The 15,553-nt window shown below is 27.1% G+C and overlaps 1 protein-coding gene across 4 annotated transcripts in view; it reads right to left on the bottom strand.

Moving 5' to 3' along the window:
• The window catches only part of LOC107451011 (pre-mRNA cleavage complex 2 protein Pcf11), a 106,305-nt gene that overhangs the window by 42,276 nt on the left and 48,476 nt on the right, over nucleotides 1-15,553 (bottom strand). For all 4 annotated transcript variants that reach the window (XM_016066963.4, XM_043041100.2, XM_071187556.1 and 1 more), the window contains 4 exons: nucleotides 15,101-15,246; nucleotides 11,043-11,151; nucleotides 7,864-8,044; nucleotides 1,076-1,175 (listed from right to left, as the gene is read on the bottom strand). In XM_016066963.4, the coding sequence (XP_015922449.2) occupies nucleotides 1,076-1,175; nucleotides 7,864-8,044; nucleotides 11,043-11,151; nucleotides 15,101-15,246 (536 nt within the window). The remainder of the gene's footprint in view (nucleotides 1-1,075; nucleotides 1,176-7,863; nucleotides 8,045-11,042; nucleotides 11,152-15,100; nucleotides 15,247-15,553) is intronic.

Below are 15,553 nucleotides of genomic sequence, written 5' to 3' on the forward strand. Positions count from 1 at the left end.
TCTATGAACTTGTCTAGATGCCACTCGAGGTCGATTCATTTCAATGCCTAATTCTTCGCAAATGTGTTCTGCGTTCGTGAAAATTGCAGTAAACTTTTCAGATGCATTGTTTTGATGAATTTGCTGCCCCTCTATCAAATTCGAACTTTTTTTTAAAAAAAATAATGAAGAAATGAATCTTGAAGAAAATTAACAATGAAAGTATATGTAATAACAAAACAAAATGTAATAACGGAATTTTTTAAACTTTTTCTTCTTTTTTTTTGGGGGGGGGGATTAGTTTATTAGAGGGTTGCACCCCCTTTTAGATTATTCTGCCGGCGCCCTTGTCCATATGTGTTGATATTGGTAGTTGTGCTTCATTTAAAACAAACTGTGTTTCTTGTATGTATTGTGGTAATTAGTGTACAGCTGATGTTTACACATATTGAACTATTCTTTTTACATGTGCCTATTGTGGATGATGTATGGTTATGTTTCTATGTCAAGTTCTAATCAATGTTTCTACTACCATATCTTGGATAATGATCTTGCAATAAGTTTGCTAGCTTCTTCAATTTCCTGTCCTCTTTGTCCATGTGCAGTATGTCACAACACTTATATTTTCTAAGTTTTGTAAAAAATTAAATAAGGCCTTTTTTGTCTATAAAAATTAAATTAAAAATTAGTCGAAATAATTACAAAATTAAACAAAAAATACTTTTTAAAAAAAAGCTAAAAGCTTACAAATGAAAAGAAAGTAACTAGTTTCAGAAACATTACCATATCAATGATATTAAGAGTAGTTATGTAGCAATCACAGTCTTTTAGAAAGTCTTTAGAAGTCTTTCATTAACACATTTAGGAAAAATGTGCTAAGCATAATTTTTTAAGATTAAATTTGTAATTTAAATGAAGCCCCTTTTTAACCTTAAACATGAATATGGTTTCTGATTTTGTAATCAGGAACATTAAAAGTTGAAGAAAAAATATATTAATGCGTCTAAAATATTTTTTTAGATTTAAAAATATCAATACACTTTGAAATTTCAAACAGAAGTTTTTAAGTTGAAAAAAATACTGTATTTTTTTTTACCTTTAATCATTATAGTTTGGGGTGATAATGGGCAGTTTTCCCATGAGTTGGTAGATGGTATTACTCCTTTAGATTCTATCTTTTGAGATTCTTTTGTTTTCTAAAACATCATGAGTAAACACAATAATTGTAAAACATAAGAATTGTATGTTAGAATATATTAATTGAAAAAATAATAAATATCTATATAAGAAACTTCACTGCATGCATGAAATCAACTTCATTAAAAATTATTTTCTAAAATATTATGAGTAATATGAACGTAAAAATTATATGTTAGAATATATAAATTGAAAAATTAATAAATATTAAAAATAAGAAACTTCACGACATGCATGCAATCAACTATATTCAACTACAATTATATGTTAATAATCTAATCAATTATATTAATGCATGTTATAATATTATTTTTTCATATGATAATGATCTTCCTTCACTACCATACTGATAAACATAATGCTATTGTAACAGAGTAAAATTTTCTAGAAATCAGCATTTAAACATTGCAGTTGAGTGTGCAAAACATAAGCAAAGAAGGAGAATACAAAGAATTGAAAACATTAATTTTGAAAAATAAAAAATGAGTCATGGTAGGTTTCCTCGTTGCATTATGAATCAAAATGAAATAGACTGTTTGCAGTTCTATATATTTGGCTGTTTCATTCTGCTAATCAAAGCAATGCTATTATAAAAAAAGTGCTGGAATAAAGAAGCCAAAACAAAGAAGCAAGTAAACTATGTCAATGTTTTTGCAAACATTGTAGCTTAGAAAATTTGGGGTTTGATTTGATAGAATAAGTTCTTAAATGATATGTACAGTCCGCAAAAAAAAAGATATCACCCTGAATAACTTTCGTTCTAATGATCCGATTTTCACGAATGGTACCAGGGGGTGTCCTCAAATATGCTAATTAATTAGTGCTAACTATTAATTAAGTTACGAAATCAGACACAAAAACGTACTTTCTCTGAATAAACATATATTTTTTTTTACATATTTGGAATCTAGACACTTGAATTAGGGGGGTTGACAAAATTTTAAAACAAATGGGTCGTAAATTGGGTTGCAATAAAGGTTTATATATTTGGCGATAGTCCAGAAAACCGCCAAAAAAGTCGCCTGCGCAAATAAATTTTTTAAGATAACCCATTGACTGATTCAAAAGAGAAATGCTTAATTTTACTAGGTTGCTAGGCAACCAATTTCTGACTGTAAAAAAGTTGAAATAATGTTTTGTGATTGCTCTGAGAGGTTTAATTAATAGTTAATAGGAAACATCTCGAAGTTTCTAGGCAATAAACAATTTTTAAGTTCATTTATGTCCAAAAAGCAAAAAAAAAAAATAAAAAAAAATTATTTTATTCTCCTTTGAAAAGAAAATTTGAATCGATTTATAAGTTTTTAGAATTTAAATACATGAACTTTTTATCTGATATTATTTAGATTATGCTATTTTTGCTATGTTTATTCGAGGATTTCATACTAAAATCAAATTAACATAACTTATAATAGCTATATACAAAATTTTAGGGATAATGATTTTTACAGCTTTAATCGAGTCTTCTAGGCATGAAAGTTTGAAGAAAAAAAAAGTGCATGAAAAATAAAATGTAGATTGTATAGTAATTCTAATGCACATTCACAAGGTTTTCTGTAATTTACGATTTCTTTTTTCTATAACTCAATGAATTGCTGAATGTTTAGTGGCATTTTAAAAACATTGAAATATGTTATGTTTAAGAATAAGATATTGAAATAATATGTTGCATATTGTATGATTCATTGTTTAAAAAATTGCTTCATTTTGCTAGATATTTACGTTACATGGTTTTCTTTGGATAAAGATGATTAGCAAATAGCATCCACATGTTTCGATACATTCTGAAACTTACGTTCGCAAATTCACCATAAAATGTCGCACAGCATATTCTTCAATTACGATAAGCTACATTTACCACCAAATACTGCTACTATGATTATTTTTGTTATATATATATCAGATATATATATATATCTCAGATATCAGATATATATATATAGCTCGTAAGGCCCTTAAGATACTGAAATGGGGGCACGAAAACTTAAAAGATTTTTTTTTCCTAATGCCCGCCTGTGTTAACATCAGTCAATTCAGGCATCTACAGGGCGACAGATATCTGTGTGGCCTAAGGATTCCTAACGAGCATCAAACATTCTCAAAATTAAGTGTTCATTCACTGGAAAATTTAGTGTTTATTCAATTTAAGAACTGTTCCTTCACTTGGTTATCTTACTACTTATTATTTAAACCACCAAAAGCTTAAAACAATATTATGTAAGTTATCTAAATTTTTTTTACATAATTTGCATTTAATAACAAATATGTCGACATGCATTTAATAACAAATACGTCATTTAGCTAAAATTACAAATTTTGAAATTTTTATGATTTTTTTTTAAAGACAAGCTAAGCTTAAGTATTCCTTCACTGGTTAGTTTACCCTATAAGATTTTGAGAAATTTGCGATGTTGTGAGAGATGCTTAAAAATGTTGACTGCGTATTTTTATTAATATTTATAAAATATATATTCAAGAAATTGATGAATATTTTATTCCAAATTTATTCATTCGTATGTATATTATTGAAATTTTATCAGTTATTGAGAAAAAAAAAATAAAAAAAAATCACATTAAAGAAGCACAATCTGTTGTATAATCATATTCTATCAGAAGCATGCTTTTATAAAACTCCACATTCTCTGAATAAAATGTATTTTATTCAATAAAATGTTTTATTCAAATTTCTTTACTAAATTGCAAATAGAATTTTAGACGACTAAAGAAGAAACATCGTATTTTATAGCTTAAAAAAATAAAAATGAAAAGATAAGCAAACGATTATTAGCGAAAAAAATATGAATGAAATTTTATGCTAAGCGCGCGAAGTCAAGTTCCTCGCAAGTTTATCACATTTTAATATTAATCGCTCCATTTAATCATTTCTTCATTGTCGCCAAATTATTTTTTTAAAAATAATTAATTTTAATTTTTCTCAGCTTCTAATAAATAAAAACAGTTGAAACTTTAGATTTTTCAATTGAAAAATATGTAGATTAATATGGTATAAAAAAATTCATACCTTATAATTCAAAAATTTTTCATCCTTAATTTAATTAAATAATAAAAAATAATTAACAATTATTAAAAATTATTTTTTTCGTGAAATTATCTTTGGGTAAATGAGTTTTATGACTGGGTGAAATTTTCTTCGAATTGCTTTATTAGTTTTTAAAATATGACTAAAAACGTAAAAAGTGAAATTAACATTAAGGGGTACGAACTTTGGATCGCTCTCCTGACCAAACTATGGGGACCATATTTCCCAGATTGCGGCTACCCCCTATATTTTGAAGGTTAAGAATCCAAATATGTAAGAAAAAATATATGTTTATTCAGAGAAAGTACGTTTTTGTGTCTGATTTCGTAACTTAATTAATAGTTAGCACTAATTAATTAACATATTTGAGGTCACCCCCAAGAACCATGAAGATTAACACTTAGTTCGTGAAAATCCGATCATTAGAACGAAAGTTATTCAGGGTGATATCTTTTTTTTTTTGCGGACTGTACAATCTATCCTAAAAAGTCTAAATTCTTTCCACAAGCTTAATTAAAAAATGAGAGAGAGGGTCAAATGGGGGCAAAACTTAAGCATTGCTAACTAAACAAGTAAGATAAAGTTGATGTATTGTGTTTAATGTATTTTTTACACTGGATACTATAAAATCGAATTATAGCAAAAATAACTAAAAGAGCTCTGGTGGCTCAGGTGTAGAGCGCTTTCCTTTCAATGAGGTGGACCAGGTTCGAAACTCAGCGACGGCTGGTTGATTCGAATTCGGCACCCGGCTTACACAGACCACAGTGCTGACGTAAAATATCATATCCTCATGGTAGACGGATCCTGGGTTAGCGTCCCTTTGCCACCAGGCTAACCATGGGTGTTTTTTTTGGTTTTCTTCTCCATGTAAAGCAAATGGGGTATTTTCATCAAAAAGTCCTCCACAAAGGCAAATTTCTCCCAATATTTGATCTAGGAGTTGCCTTGTCTTCTGAATAACATAAGGTTCTAAATTATAAGGCTGCGGAGTTGAACATTTGTAGTTGCAAACCCAAAATTGGGTCGGCTATTCAACGAGGGTTATAAAATAAAATTACTGATAGTTAAGAAGTTATAAAGGTTTTGTATAAAAACAAAATGAAACATTTTGACTTAAATATTTACATATCTGATTTTGCTATCTAAGCAAAAGAGGCATTTGTTTTTTATAGATTTTTCTGGCTGAATCTAAGAAAACAAACAAAAAAAGGATGACATTTCTTTGCTTCTTCTATAATAGCTTTGTCTTAAGTCTGTAATATACATCAGCATTCAATCTGCATAGAATCAAAATGTTCTGATTGGATGTTACATTTGAGCTTAAAAAAGTTAAACATACAAGTGCCTTTTTAACTCTGGGTTCTCTTTTTTCTTCATTCATTTCTGCATAACAGTGGAGCGTGATTTGTTGAACTTTACCCAACTCTGGAAATCTGATAAAAAGCCATCAAAGAAATTTGAATGATGGCAATTTATATAATATATTGCGTTGTGCAATTTGATGGCTCAAATTTTGTTGTGGGGTTCAGAAGGTTCAAGGCTGCGTCTTCGGCTAAATATTAAGGATAAAGAGAGTCCATTCTGAGTATAGCTCTTGAAGAGCCTGTTCGGAAAAAGAGTATACTTCGATACTGTCTTTGATAAGTTTTATTATTACTCACAGATGAAAAAGACTGAAAGCTACTTATATAAAGGAACAAACTATTTACCACATTCTAATAAGAAAAAGACTTTTTGTGCATAAAAAAACAGTTACTGAATTTCCACAAACATTACTATTTTCATGGTAATTCAGGAAATAAATTTACTTTTTAACCAGTTGAGAATATGTGGTGTTAAAATAAGAAAAATGAATGTTGTTGTGTATTCACTAATGATCTCTCAAGTGGTTCTTCTTAAATGGCTATTAAAACCAACTTTCAAAAATTTAAATTGAGAATTTATATGTAAGAGATTGCTTGATGACAAATCATTAATAAAAGATAGTAAAGTTAGACTCTGAGTGGAAAACTATCATAGTAAACAAGCTTGCACTTGCTGCTTTTCCACTGCTTGTTACAAACGTGATATTTTTGTTTTTTGTGTACAAATAAAGAAAACTTGCAATTGAAAGAATTTTTCAGAGAATTGTCTGAAGACTATTCCGGGTAACAAATGTGGTGGGAAAAGTAATTGACAATAGAACTATAAATTCGAAGGACAAATCCAGGTTAACTGTTAAGTAGCTGCATTGTCCTTTGCAATTGATCATTTGAATATACAAAATGTTGTTGAGCAATCCTCGTCAAAAGCTCATACATGTTCACAGAAAGACTGTTGTAAAAAAGTGAAGTTGCATTCATGTAACATTTCTTATGCTGTTAAATAGAACAACTTTAAAAGTGAGTATCAATACAGTAAGAGAAACTTAAAAGACTGGTTTTGAAGGATCAACATCTTGGTCATTCATTAAGATGCATCCTCGTAAATATTGGATTTACTGCTCAAACTTCTAGTTGTGAAATTTGTATTTGTTTCAAGTAAGTATTAATGCAATAGAAGAAGGTTAAAAGAAAGAGATTAAAGAAAAAAAGGGGATAAAGTTAAGTAAGAACTACAAAAAACTTATGTGAGGTAACAATGCAAGATGGTAAGCCCCCAGAGTTCTAGAGTTGGTAGCTTTTGCATAAAATCTAGCCAAAATTCTGCTCTAACTCATGATTAATTTGAAGACAATGGTAAAAGATATTAAGGTTTGTGAGTGACTTCCTTGAATAAATAACCTGCTATAAGAGGATAAAATGATAAGCAAATATGATGCCAGATGCATAAATAAGTATAAATACAAAACAGTATTTATATCTAAATAACTTTTGCACTATTTATTGCATCAGCATTGCATTATTCTCCGCCAAATGAACCAATGGAGCAAACAATTCCTCCTATGATCAAATAGCAATATCTGATGCCTAAACAGGTTAAAGTCAAAATGTATACTGTTTTTACAAAAAACCTTAAGAACTTTTTAACTATTAGTTCATTTGTCTTGGATTTAGTTTTAATTTATTTATTATAAAAAAATATATTGGAAACAATATCTCACTTGCACAGAGAGCAATGTTTAAGTTTTAATCCCATTTAACCTTCTCGCCATCTTTGATCTCCCATATAAAAATGTAACCTGCAGGAGAAATTTAGATGCTACACATCATAGACATGGTATTATGACATTTTCAGTTAATTTTAAATTAGCGGCTATTGACCTTCTTCATGGTCTAAATTTTCTGGGCTATTGAGAGCACAATTAAATATCTTAAAGGGTAACATGATGCTTCACTATACGACAAAACATAGAGAATGAATTTCAACAACAAGTTTAAAAAATGTGCTTTTAAATGAAAAACAAAAACATGCTTGTTTTTGAAAAAAAGGAAAAGAATTCACTTTTAGAAAAATTTTAAGCAAGTACCTAACACAAATAAATACTAACCCTAAAAAATGCTCAAGAATATTTTACTTGTTTTATCTCTTTATTTGGTAATTTTGTAAATTAGCTTTTGAATTCACTTACCCACAGTTCCATATTTAATCAGGATTTTACTGTATATAAAAGAATTATGCAAACAAAAATCTGAATGATTAAAATAAAAATTAAAAACACTTACTTCCTCATTTTGAAAATTACTCAAAAACATCTTGTTGAACTCCTGACAATTTCCTGATAATAATTCCATAAATTTAGCGGCTGACATTTCCCCTTTCCTATAACTTTCTTCTGCTTTTTGAATATAGAGAAAAGGATCAAAACAGTCTGCAGTATAATTTTCGTTACTTCTAACCATTTCTCTGTATGAAAAACAAAATAAAATTAAATATCCTTAACTGCTTAATAAGTTTCTAAAAAAAAAATAGATTTATGATGTTTAAAAATAAATTTAATAGGGCATATTTTAAAAACAAATTTAGTATTACTCAAAAAATAAAAACACGAAAAGAAACATTAATGAATCAGTTTTAAATTTATCTGGAGATTGTCAACAAGATGTTCATATTTAATTCAGTAGTGGTAACAATTTGAAAAAAAAGCATTAGGACTTATAACTTCTTATGTAAGGACTTCTGACACTACCATATTTTTTTTTTTTTTTTTTTTTTTTTTTTTTTGAGGCAGAGTCTNTTTTTTTTTTTTTTTTTTTTTTTTTTTTGCTTTTAAAAGAAAACAAATATTAATTTATCTAATAACATCTCTTTCATTTATTTAAACTCATAGCATTACTATGAATGCTCAATAAAATCAAAAACTAAATATCCAAAGACTTATATTTAGTTTTTATGTACAGTGCACAAAATATATATATATACATATGAAACATTCTGAATAACCTTAGATCAAATTATCAGATTTTCAGGAACTAGATACATCTTAATGGTTCAAGCAGGTAACCTCAAATATGCTAATTGTGCAGACAATATTTCAAGTTACAAAATCAGGCACAAAAGTTTACTTTCTCAGAATAAACATATCTTTTGTTGAACGGATTTCTGACCCCCAAAATATAAGAGATATCTGCAATTAGGGATATATGTTTCCAATAGTTAGGTAAAGGGAGAGGTCCAAAGTTGGACCATTCTCCTAATCATAATTTGTCAAAAAAAGGTATGTTTATTCAGAGAAAGTTAATTTTTGTGCCTGATTTTTAACTTGATATTGTCAGCACTATTTAATTAGCATATTTGAGGTCACCTCCTTGAACCATTAAGATGCACCTAATACGTGAAAATCTGATCATTAGATCAAAAGTTTTCAGGATGCATTGTTTATATTTTGAGCACTGATCAATTCTACAGATGTTTTAATAAAAACTTTATCAAATTTCCTTTTCAATACCTGAAACTTTCAACAACTCACCGAAATTTTATATTGTATACACTAAATGGAAAAGTCATTGGATTGTTTCCTTTTTTAAATTTTTTTTAAATACTAAACAAATTCTTTAACTTTAGATATTAAAACACTTTTGAATAAAAATTATTTTTTCTTATTAGTTTTAAATACGATAACTATTGCTTAAGGCTCTAAAAGAATAAAGTTGTAATCAAGAAAAATTAGTGAGAAAAAATTTAATTTAATAAAGAAACATCGATATTTTAACAAATAAGCACACAAGGTTCACAAAAGTGAAGGTACGAAGGAAAGACACGAAATTATAGGGCAATTGCTGCTTATTCCAGTATACGCAATTAAAGTATATGATTTTTTTCCCATTTTTTTACAGATCTCAAAACCTTGACATGATAAAAACTTAATGGGAAATTGTAAATAACTGCATAATTTTAAAAAACAAATATATCATGCTATTCCACTAATCTTATCATGTGCATTTAAAAATTTGTCAGAAAATTAAATTAAATTCTATTATAATTTTTAATTGCATTCAAACAAAAGTATTTCTTATCAATTTCTTAACATATGCTCACAGAGTTCTAGCCTTTATATAGAGCAAAGCATGATATATTTTAGTGAATTTAGGATTTTTTTTTTTTTAATTATCTCAAAAGATTTCTTAAACAAGAAACCTTGAATTTAATAAGCTTATCTATTAAATAAGCAATTCATGAAATACTTTCATCCAAAATATAACTTTTCTTTAATATTGGTGCAAAAATTAAAAAATTTGCACTCTCTAGTGCACTACATTGAACTTGTGTTAAACTTTCAGATAATTTGGTGTTCCTCTAAAGCTACACTTCAACAATTCACCTCCAATTCTTCTTAATCCAATATATTTAACTAATGCCATATTTGAATAATCTTCAATGCATAACATTTTTAAACTATCTTTAACACAGGAACAGTTTTGCACCATTATTTTTGAATATTTTAAAAAGAAACAAATAAAATAGTGTTATTTAAACAAGATTGAACTTCTCTCATATACATCAGCAAATATTATTGAAACGTATCAAATCTGGAGAATATGGTTCCAATAATTTGGTGACCATATTTTCACCCCTTCGAGCCATTAAGATTGAGTCCTAGAACGTGAAGATCCTATCATTAGATCAAAATTTATTCAGGGTGATCAGTTTTTTACGCCCTTTACATAATTTAGTTACATACAATATGACTATAAGTGTATCTAATTTATCTTCCGTATTATTAATTAATGTTTGTTTCCACTTCCTTAGAAGTATTGCATTTGAATTGTCATTTTACCATTTTAAATTTGACATTTCAAATTAATAACATTTCTAGGTTAATGGTCTAGGTCTCTATCTTTAGTTTTACGATACAACTGTGCAATAAAGCTGGTGCTATCAACAAGATGATCTTGACCATATTGTCATAAGTCAGTAAACGTAGGGTCCATTTTTCTTACTAATGTTCTTTTAAACCACTAAGAAATTAAAATATAGATAAATACTGCACTTAGTTAGTCATACAACTTTGATAAATTGCTCTAAACCATGTTCATATTATTGTAACAGTCATAAATAATAATATTGTATGCTTGACAAAACAAAAGACTTATTTTCTATTCACGAAATTATAATATCCAATAAAACTTTTATTCCTAAAAAGTGTTTTAAATCTAAACTTTGTGAAGTAATGAATTTAATGCAAAAAGTTCAGAATTATCCTATGATGAAAAATAAGCACCAGGTCACACTTTAGCCTCTTAACCTTTTGGTACAACCATACTCTCTCCCAAATTATTCATAAATTTCCAAAACAAATGAAAATACTATTAAAGCTCTTTAACCAACAAAAAAAATGAATCAACGGAATAATTCATTTAAAATATCAAAGTTTTAAATGTCTTAATTTAAAAAACACTTGTACCTTGAATGCAAATCTTTGTGTTGGTTCATTCTTGTTAGGAAATATTCCTTAACAAATTGTAAACAAGAACTGTTCGACTCAGCTGAAATCTTTAGAGATTTTTGTTTTCCTAGAGGACAAAAGTGAGTTTCAAGAACATGAAGAAATAAAACATTAATACTAATTGTTTCAATATAAATTTATCAAAATTCCAGTACAAATATTTAAATATAATATAAAAAAGCCCTTTTCCAAAAAAAGAAATTTAGAAGATTTTAGTGCCTTTCTATCACAAAAAAATAATAAATAAATAAACAAAACTTGTGTGACACCTAAAAAAATCTTTCTAGTTAAATACAGCTACAAGTTGTTCATGCCTTTCTCTATCATGGAAGTCCTTAGAAATTTCGAAAAATTAAGAAATGCATACTCATTTAATTTGCAGAGGACTTTGCTTAGGAAATATTAAGGTTATGGGGCCTTTTAATCCTAAAAATGGAAGGTGGATCATATGATGCATACAATACCTGTTTATTTCACAACAAAAATTTTTTACAAAACCAGGTCCCATTTTTTTATTTTTATGAAGCAGCTGTGTAAAGAATATAATTATCGAGCAATGAATATCTACCAGTACATGCAGGTATGAGTGTGCAGTTCTTAATATTTACTATATTTAAATAAGTACTTTAAAATAAGAACTTAAAAAACTAAATAATAGAGTTACATGTTGCTAAATTACATAAGATTTAAAATTAATAGCCACTTTTATATTATAATAAGAAATATAAAAATTCCTAAATTCTATTTTCTTATTTAAATCAATTTCAATACATCTAGTTAAAGTTTGGGACTCTTTACGCCTGATCAAAGAATGGTTTCAATATTCCTCCCTAAAAAGATTAGGATAGGTCGTCTTTTTGAAAGAAAATTAACACAAATTTGATTGAATTCATAAGCAAAAGTCTTCAGGTAATTTAAGTGAAAAATTGACAAGTGCAGCCATTGAGGAAGTTTAAAATAATACTAGCAAGCAGCTTTAAGAGACAGAAGTAAAAGCATACTTCAACTCAAATGCGACAAATTAAGTAAAAATAATTTTTATAAATCTTTAACAAATTGGTCTTACAAAACAACATTAAAGAAAATAATGAAAAATAAATGGAATAAACATTTTCAAGTATAATATGATTAAAATATGGAGGGTACACTCTGTGAAAAAGGATTTCCACCATACCAGATCCTAAACTATTTAAATCCCATCACTGTAATTACCTTGGTTTTACATTTGAATGAAAAAGGAATTTTTAGATTTGGCAAAATAAGAGAAATAAATGGATTTTGGTATTATATGGATTTTGGTATAATAAATGGTATTGAGAAATAAATGGATTTTATGGTGAAAAAAAAAGTTATTCTGTAATAGATAAATACTCATTATTATCATAAATAATCATATAATAGCCATAAATAATCATATAATTACATTATTACAGTTAGATAAAAAAATATTAGAGTAATAATTTTGAATTTTCGATTTGAAATATAATAACAAGAAAAGCCCCATATGAAGAACAAATGCAGAAGCAAAAATATCAAAACATAAAAAAATTTGAATACATGTTTTAAATCACAAATAATTTGGTTAATTGAAAATATTTGAAAGAGATTTTAATAAGGAAAATCAGAAGTAAAACTTATGATTATACTTCCTTTTGGTGATACAAGCTACATGTAACCATTCTTTACAGTTAAGGACACTGTATCCCACTCTCTTGAGATTTTGATTTACTTAGCTATAACACAACAATTAATTATAATAATAGAGTAAACTTTTTTAATTTGAACATAAATGATTAAAAACATCGCATAGTTTGAATAAACTTTAGGTAAGTTTTGCCCCTCCAAAAAAACTTTTTATTTACTTCAATGTTACAATTTTATTTTTAATTCAAATTTCTTGCTATTTTTCAGTTCATTTAGTCTGAAGCAGGAAAAAAATAAGATTTTTTTTTATTTTTCAAGAAGTAATAACTTAAGGGAGAGCCAAGTTTAAAGAATAAGTAGGTAGGTAACCCAAGAATAGTAAAAGAATAATAAAGTTTCATAAACCTTTATCACTTTAATAACCTTTAAGTCTCAGATAATAAATTTTAAGTCTCTTTCATAATCTTTTTACCACAGAGTACCTTCTAACACATCAACACTTTCCTCAAGTATCCCAACCCTTTAATTGCTTACATTTGCATATAGGTACAGTAATAAATACAAGCAATTTATTTTTATCACTTACGCAAAAATTTAACAAAAACCTTAAGCTACATTGTTCATAACGTTTTTGAATGTTCTCTTTTTACACTTTTACCTAAAGGCACTTGGTATTAGATAAAATGCAGATATTGAATTTAATGTACAAAAAAATCTCCTATTTAATAACTATCTACTTAAATAACTTATTCATTAATAATTCATTCTAAATAATAATTCAGTCGGACCTGTTTATCACAAATCTCTTCGGAAAGGCGAAAAATTTTAGATAAAGAGGTTTCAAGTTATACAGGTACTTTAAAAAAGTCAATTTAATTAAGAAATTCGATTATAAGTACTTTAATTGTTTTAGTAGAGAAATATAGGCATTTCTGTAAATTAATTATACCAATATATCTATTTACATAAAAAAAATTTTAAATGCCTTTAACACTAAAACTAATCTTTTTAAAGATTTTTGATGTCTTACCTTCTTTGTTTGTTATGTTGTTTGGGCATTTGTGTTCGATTACACTTCGAGATAGACGTGGAAAATACATTTGATTTTAAATAGTAAATTAAAGGAAATTTAGAAATTTTGAGATATAGAGGTTTTCGAGATAAAGAAGTTTGAGATAAACAGGCTTTACTATATATTGCAATAATTGTCTCAATGAGAGCCAAAATTTAAACATTTTGCACATTAAATTTTATTTTTGATGTTTTATATCTGTAAATTTATAGGTTTAGATTTCAGTATTAGAAATCCTTGCGACATTAATTATTGTTAATCCTATTCTTTATAAACTTCCTGCTTTATAATTATCCTATGCTTTATAACATTAAAATTATAAATCCTAGTACAGAACAGAACCTCTTATTTAGAAATTAGAAAACAGGAAAACCAGATAAAATTCAATAAATTTTCCTGCCATTTAAAAGTTTTTTTCATTGTAAGAATTTACAATTTTTTTTCCTTTTTTAAAAGATGTTTACTTAACCATCATTTCAGAAATAATCATTAGTTCCCTACACTATCAGGAAATGTAAGATTCAGCAGTTGTTCATGAGACAAAAACCAAATTTCTGTCAACTAAATATGGATGAGTTTTTTAAAGGTAAATGCTGATATATATTTTTTTTTTCATTTTATCTCTTTTGTTCATTTTATATTTGTATATATTTTTATTTCAATAAATGTTCTTTTCTTTTATCTCATTAAACTTATGTGTATTAATTTACAGTTTTTCATTTTTTTAAAAAACTATTCCTAAATATTTTTTTAAGGTGGGGTTTTTATAGACAATTAAAAACAGCATTTTGTAGCAATTCAGAAAACCAGAAAAATCAGTTATCTGGAATGGCGATGGTCCCAATCTTTCCAGATAATTAATTCTGTACTGTATTAATAACCATCATGAAAATTCTTGTTTTTCAACAGTCACTTAACAATTTTTTCTTTAAAACCTTTATGTGATTACCCATGATCATTTATATGTAGTTGGCCTTCATTGTCTTTTTGACAGTCTAATCTAAAAATCATTTTAAAGGAAAATAAACATTGTACAGAAATTTATTTTTGACAAAAACACTGAACTAAGAAAAATATTATTTTGAAAAACATTTATTAGTGACTCAGTTAGTGTAATCATCAATAACATTTAAGTTGATTGTTTGTCCATATATTTAAAGGATTTCTTGCATTTGAATATTTATATTCATAACCTTGTCAAAAGTTATTATAATAATAACTTTTTATGCAATAGTTTTGTCGATTTATGCTATCATGCATAATATTTCATTAAAATAAAATAATTGATTAACAAATTTACCTTCTAGGTTTTTACATGACACTTTAGGATTTCCAAACTCATCGGGATAAACTTCTTTGTACTGATCCCATCCTTTAAAATCTTGATCAGTTAGTCTTCTAAGATCTTGATCCTGGTTCCCAAATAATACTTGATCATTCTCAGAGCTGGAAAATTTATATAAATAATGATATATACTCTAGAACAAAAAGTAAATAAAATGTATAAATATCAAATGCTTTTCTCAGATGTACTCAAATAAAAAACATTGCTTTAAAAAACAAGTGTGACTTATGTTTTTTATGCATTATAAATCAGCTTATTTAGATACCAATTTAAAATTCAGTCTATTTGAACATAGCTTGAAAAGAGAATAAGTACATAATTAATGTATTCAGAAAGGGTAATTAAGAAACAAAGTAATTCACTTTTAACAGATTTAAATAGATTAATTATCACTAACCTAACCCATAC

The sequence above is a fragment of the Parasteatoda tepidariorum genome, chromosome X1 (assembly GCF_043381705.1).
Source record: "Parasteatoda tepidariorum isolate YZ-2023 chromosome X1, CAS_Ptep_4.0, whole genome shotgun sequence".
In the NCBI taxonomy this organism is placed as follows: domain Eukaryota; kingdom Metazoa; phylum Arthropoda; class Arachnida; order Araneae; family Theridiidae; genus Parasteatoda; species Parasteatoda tepidariorum.